Source organism: Lactuca virosa, chromosome 8 (genome assembly GCF_052849685.1).
Source record: "Lactuca virosa cultivar CGN04683 chromosome 8, Lactuca_virosa_CGN04683_v6, whole genome shotgun sequence".
Classification (NCBI taxonomy): Eukaryota; Viridiplantae; Streptophyta; class Magnoliopsida; order Asterales; family Asteraceae; genus Lactuca; species Lactuca virosa.
The window spans coordinates 118,809,082-118,814,859 of NC_136433.1; the positions used below are offsets into that span (position 1 = coordinate 118,809,082).

General features: G+C 34.0%; 1 protein-coding gene across 1 annotated transcript; it reads right to left on the reverse strand.

Annotated features, from left to right (window-relative positions):
• Nucleotides 1-698: 698 nt before the first annotated feature.
• On the reverse strand, nucleotides 699-2,806 carry LOC145132445 (uncharacterized). Its single transcript, XM_079067227.1, has 3 exons — nucleotides 2,186-2,806; nucleotides 1,171-1,400; nucleotides 699-1,068 (listed from the first exon to the last, which is right to left on the reverse strand). Exons 1-3 carry the CDS (start codon nucleotides 2,553-2,555, stop codon nucleotides 790-792), a joined length of 879 nt encoding a protein of 292 aa, XP_078923353.1. The 5' UTR covers nucleotides 2,556-2,806; the 3' UTR covers nucleotides 699-789.
• Between the last annotated feature and the right edge of the window lie 2,972 nt (nucleotides 2,807-5,778).

Genomic DNA, 5,778 nt, shown 5'->3' on the forward strand with positions numbered 1-5,778 from the left:
CTAGGTACATGGCGCATATCGAGATTGAGGTTGGTGCAACCAGACACATTGTCGTCCTCGTCTCTCAATCCTCCCAAAAAAATACCCTAATGCTTGGAATTCTGGCAACTTGGTAACCAACAAAAACAAATATTCAAAATCATCTATGTAATTATAAATAGAGGTGGTTTGCTTGATGATGTCGAGCTGTTCATACATATTTTGGATCTCTAAATTAGTGAAACGTTGTAACAGTTCAAGTTGGAACTGATACCAAGTAATTGATTCGTGAATCTATGTAACGATGGTTAACCTAGGTGACCCCCATCATAGACGAAGGAGTACCATTAATGTCGAAAAACAAGTTAGGCTTCTTAATCCAACCCTGCAGATCGAATCCATACAGCTCTGATAACTTAATCTTCTTCATTGTGCATGGAAGAGCATCTGAGTCACCACATGATAACTTAATCTTCTTCATTGGGAACATCTAAGCCCTTACATGAATCGATTTATCAATTGCTTATTTACACATAAATTGATAAATCAAACTGTCTTGAACTCTTGATTATTCAACTCTAAACTCTCTTCCAAAAAATGCAAATAGTTATCAAACCTTATTTCAATTAAACATTTTAATTAAGAAATAATATAATAAAACCAATAACCTCCACTACCTTCTCTTTTAAACACCTACGTTCTTTTACGAACAAAATTCATACTTCAACAATTTCCCAACTTTTATTTATAATAAAACGTCCAAATAAACTCCTCCATAAATTTGCTTTAAACTATTATTACTCTCCCAATCTAAAGTGACGAGAAAATCGGGACACCCGGTAGGGTAACACCCGCATCAACTATGAACACATTGCCACTGATGTATCGGGACATGTCATGGATCAGATACCTCGCTAGTTTTGTCAAGGCTGGATCTGCGGTTCCAAATGTTCTTAATGGAACCGTTCTTTCAGCCACATTATTCAGCCAGTCTTTTTCCATTAAGCCCTCCGTGATCTCCGACCTAAAAAGCCCCGGGTTAATCGAGTTCACCCTTATCTTATACGCTCCCATTTCCATAGCCATCACCTGTAACATCCCAAACCCAAAGTTACAAAAGTTACAGATCAGCCCAATAACCTCTGGATCAACTTAAAAAAGTGAATCAAGATTCTCATTTTGTAAGGTTACCTTGGTCAACGTGACAACACCCGTTTTTGAAGTGGCGTAAGCGAGACCACCGGGGAGTTGACCACGGTCAAGACCCGCAATTGATGAGATATTGATGATTGATCCTCCGTGATGCGCGTCACGCATACGTATACATACGTATTTTGACACCAACCATGTTCCGGTTAAGTTTGTTCTCGTTGTACTCTCCCATTCTTCTTCGGTCAACTCCAATAGACTCTGGACATTACCTGAAAGTCAACGAAAGTATTTTAAATGAAGTTTAATGCACATGAGCAATAAAACACTTGAATATTATTCTAACGATCATTATTGTTTATGATAAAAGGAGTGGGACCCATGTGATGATGTAAATGTGAAGTGCTTGGACGCTTTCTTGGTCAAATTGTAATACTATTGTTTAACAGTACAACACGATGTAATAATAATTCACTTCAAATTTATGTCAATGATATAGTTGTGAATTGACTTGTTTTAGTTTTTTTTTTTTTTTTTTTTATTGGGAGATATTTATTGAGTCGTCAATTCCTAGAACCTACACAAGAAACATATAATATAGCTTGTATTACTAAAATAAAGCGACTCCTCTTCACATGTTATGTCTTTTTTTAGATAAAAATTGCAAATTTATAACGCAAATCATGTGTATGAATCTCATGTGTTTCAATACAACAAGCTTTAAAGCACCCAACTTTTTTCACGAATCTAGAAAACTAACCAAATTAGCATGCATCAATAAAAAATGAATTATATATATATATATATATATATATATATATATATATATATATATATATATATATATATCATATTCTTGCAGTCCCATCATTCCATGATCATGAAGTTTAGTGGTAAATAGGATGAAGTTGAAAAATACAACGAACGAATTTAATGTTAGTAATTTGATTAGAATCCATGGGACTGATGTGATTCATTATGAAACTGAAAACTACAACGACGAATTTATGTATTTTGCTCAATATCAATAGAGGTGGATGGAGTATTGAATGGTTACCTCTAACCCCAGCATTATTAATCAAACCGTCGATACGCCCAAATGCCTCCCACGCCTTTTTCACGGAGGCCTCAATGGCGGGGCCCGTACCACTCACATCAAGCTCCACCGCCACCGCCCTAACATCGTCGGCGATCTCACAGTTACCAGATGTACCAGCACCGCCGTTTTGTCCAAGTTGATTTATCTCGTCGCAGAGAGACACGAGCCTGTCTATCCGACGCGCCGCCGCAATGATTCTACAGCCTGATTTCGCCAGGTCTATACAAAAGTCTCGGCCGAGCCCTGACGACGCTCCGGTCACCATCACAACCTTCCCGGACAAATCATGCCATGGCTCCAATTTTGAAGAAACGCTTTGATTGGTCATTGTTTTGTGGTTGTGGTCCTGGGGTTTGAAATTTAGAAGAATTGGAAAGGAAAAAGAAGGTATGTAAGTGGATTGGAAATGGTGTAGAAATATATAGGAAAAAGGGGAAGAAAACAAGTGAGAATCTGGTTAGACTAAGCACTAGAAGCCCGATTTGAAACCGCCCTTGATTTTACACACAACAACCATGACCGCTTTCAAAGTTTCAAGGCAACCCCACATGTTTATGATCCTGTTGATATCTGGTTATCAGTTTATATCCCCGTATTATTGAGTATTGAAGAGTATCGAATATAAAAAGAAAAAGATTAAAATTAATTAATATTTATTTATTTATTATTAAAAAGTATGGAATATAAAAAAGAAAAAAAAAATGAGATATATTCATTTATTATTATTAAAGAGTATCGAATATAATAAGAAAAAAAAATGAGAATTTGTTCAATAAAAGCACCGTAACATCGTAATTTCATAAATATGTTAACATCGAGCATTCACAACGGTGGAATATCTGGTGGATCGAATCAGATTGGACTTGGATCAGTACCGGTTTTATGTAATAGGTTAGGTTTTTGGTTCTTAGCTTGGGTGTGTTTCGATTCCAGTTTTTTAGCCGGGTCAATTCTAGTGTTCCCGGGTATTGGACCGGTTTTTTATATGTAATCTGTGAATTTTTAAAAATTAAATAACTTATTCGTTTGAAGTCAGGTTAACATAAGATGTTTTTCAACATGTAGTTTATAGTTTGTACTTCAATTTAGGCTCTGATTTTATTACTTTTGGATTCATATTGAATGATTTACAGTCCATTGTAGTTGGGGTATCAAATTTGAAAGTTTTTTTGTTATTGCTTCAACACTTGTACTATACGTAACATAGGTTGTACCGGCCAATGGGTCCGAGAACCGGAAAACTGGAACCGGTCTGTGTTACTAGGTCCAATCCACGATTTAATGAATTCTTTAAAACTAGTTCGGTCTAAATGCTCATCCCTACTCAATAACAACTAAGATTTCAAACTAGACTATTATATTGACCAAGATTAAAATTGAATGTTAAATCAGTGACGGTTCTATGTGGGTGTCATTACTAGTAGTGGCACCGTCAATGTCTGTTTTTTTTTTCTGTACACAGTGCAAAAAATATATATATATATACTATTATGTCACTACCTAAAAAAAGTATGCAGTTACATAAATGAAAATGTGTCACTACAGACGATTTTTTTTCCCGTGTCACGCCTAATAGGAGATACTGCATCCGGCCCGTGTTAAATTATAATGACACGTTAGTTTATCAAATAACACCAAACCCATGGCCATTTATAATAGAAAATGTTAGAAAAGATTTCCAACGAAAGCCCTAAGATAACGTTCTTTTAAATTACCACCAATTAACATGTAGTGATTACCACCAATTAACATGTAGTGATATATGAAAAGATATATAAAAGATATCAGGTAATTGGTATTGACCTAAGCCACGTAATATGCACATGTATAAGGCATGATACGATTTGACAAATTATGCATACCACCACCACTTCATATTTTTAATAGAAGGAAATCGTATCAAACCTTTAATACCAGTACTAGGTAATAATTGACTCCAATACTTGCGGAAAATCCAAAAAGGAAAAGGAAAAACTTACATCATAATACCCAAAGCCAACTTTCGTCGTCATTACAGAGTTGTCCTTTGTTGAATTGTTGCCTATCAAACTATTTTCAATTAAAAGTAAACGAAGTCTTTCCACACTGTTAGTTGTCGTCCTACCACTTAGTTCTAGTTAGCACTTAGTATACTTCTATGCTAATTGAGATACACGGAAAAAATAGAGGACGGTAACTGAATTAATTGTTTTTTAGACATATCAACATTTACAAATATGTTTTTTTTTAAAATAAATTAATTGTGTTTTCCTTTCATTTTACAAGGAATTGTCTTAAGCATGTTTGGACTTTAGAATAAGACGTGTAGAGAATCAAAAGCTTAGCGCATGATCGATACATGGCGATAAACAAAAGGAGCAGCCCATCAAGTTGCGAGATGAGAGGCCCAAACGATCCTATCAGATCTTTTTGAGCACAAATAGAAACACAAAGCTCCAAGTACAATAGTCTAACACACATTCACACACATAAAACACAAATACGATAACTACAACATTCCGCCCTCTATCGTCAAATCTTGTTTCTAGAAAAAGTGATTATATATTATTGAAAATGAAATATACACTTTAGTCATCTGCACGCAAATTACATGGATGATCAAATTGAGAGAAAGGATATAATTTTCCTTTTGACAAAGATAACATTTTTTATATCAATCCCGTAATGGTAGGAATGTAAGAATTAACCAAAAAACTGAACTGGAATCGAACCGATTGAAATAACATAGGGGTATTCGGTTCGGTTATTAGTTCCTTGAATTTCATTTTTTTTGGTTCTGCAAGTGATCTTATCTCAATACAAAAGAAATTAAAACCGAACCGAAACCCAAAAAGAAACCGGATATGTAAATCGGTTCAGTTGTTAGTTCTTTGAATTTTTATTTTTTGATTTTGTTTTCTTTGGTTCTGGATCAGTTCCATCTAGTTCTAGAACTGATCGCATCCCTATTGTATTGAGTAAAATAATTAAAACTAGATGAAAATTATACTATGGAAATGATTATAATAACATATATGTGATTGATAATTCTATCCGTTGTTGTTAAAATCATGATCCTGATCGTAGGATCGTACAATCCTACGATCCTAGATATGAAAAACGAACCGGATCGTAAACGGATTTTATTTGGGGTATGGTCGCAAGTAGGATCGTAGGATCATAATTCAATTCTATCATACCTTCACTTGATTTTTTTTTAAATGAGTTTTTTTACCAATTTACCGTTTATCATTTTGTGTTGTAACTTACGACCAATATTTTGAAGTTTTTATAACTTTTGAACGAAAAATTGAATGTTTAAAATTGTTTCCATGTTTTAAAATTATAAATTAAAATTATGTTTTATTTTGTGGGATCTTAAAATCCCGATCCCGATCGTGCAAACTCAAAAATGATCATATATATATATATATATATATATATATATATATATATATATATATATATATATATATATATATACACACACACACATCTAATCTAACGAAGCATATGAACTATTTGTATGATAAAATCAGATTTATGGTTTTTGGTCTTTTTACGTCACCAAC

Bases quoted from the DNA above. Each gene is read 5' to 3' on its own strand.
- LOC145132445 (XM_079067227.1), bottom strand. From the start codon at position 2,555: ATGACCAATCAAAGCGTTTCTTCAAAATTGGAGCCATGGCATGATTTG. The intron at 1,401-2,185 runs GTAACCATTCAA...GTTGACTTTCAG, and splicing joins TAATAATGCTGGGGTTAGAG to GTAATGTCCAGAGTCTATTG. The intron at 1,069-1,170 runs GTAACCTTACAA...GGGATGTTACAG, and splicing joins GTGTTGTCACGTTGACCAAG to GTGATGGCTATGGAAATGGG.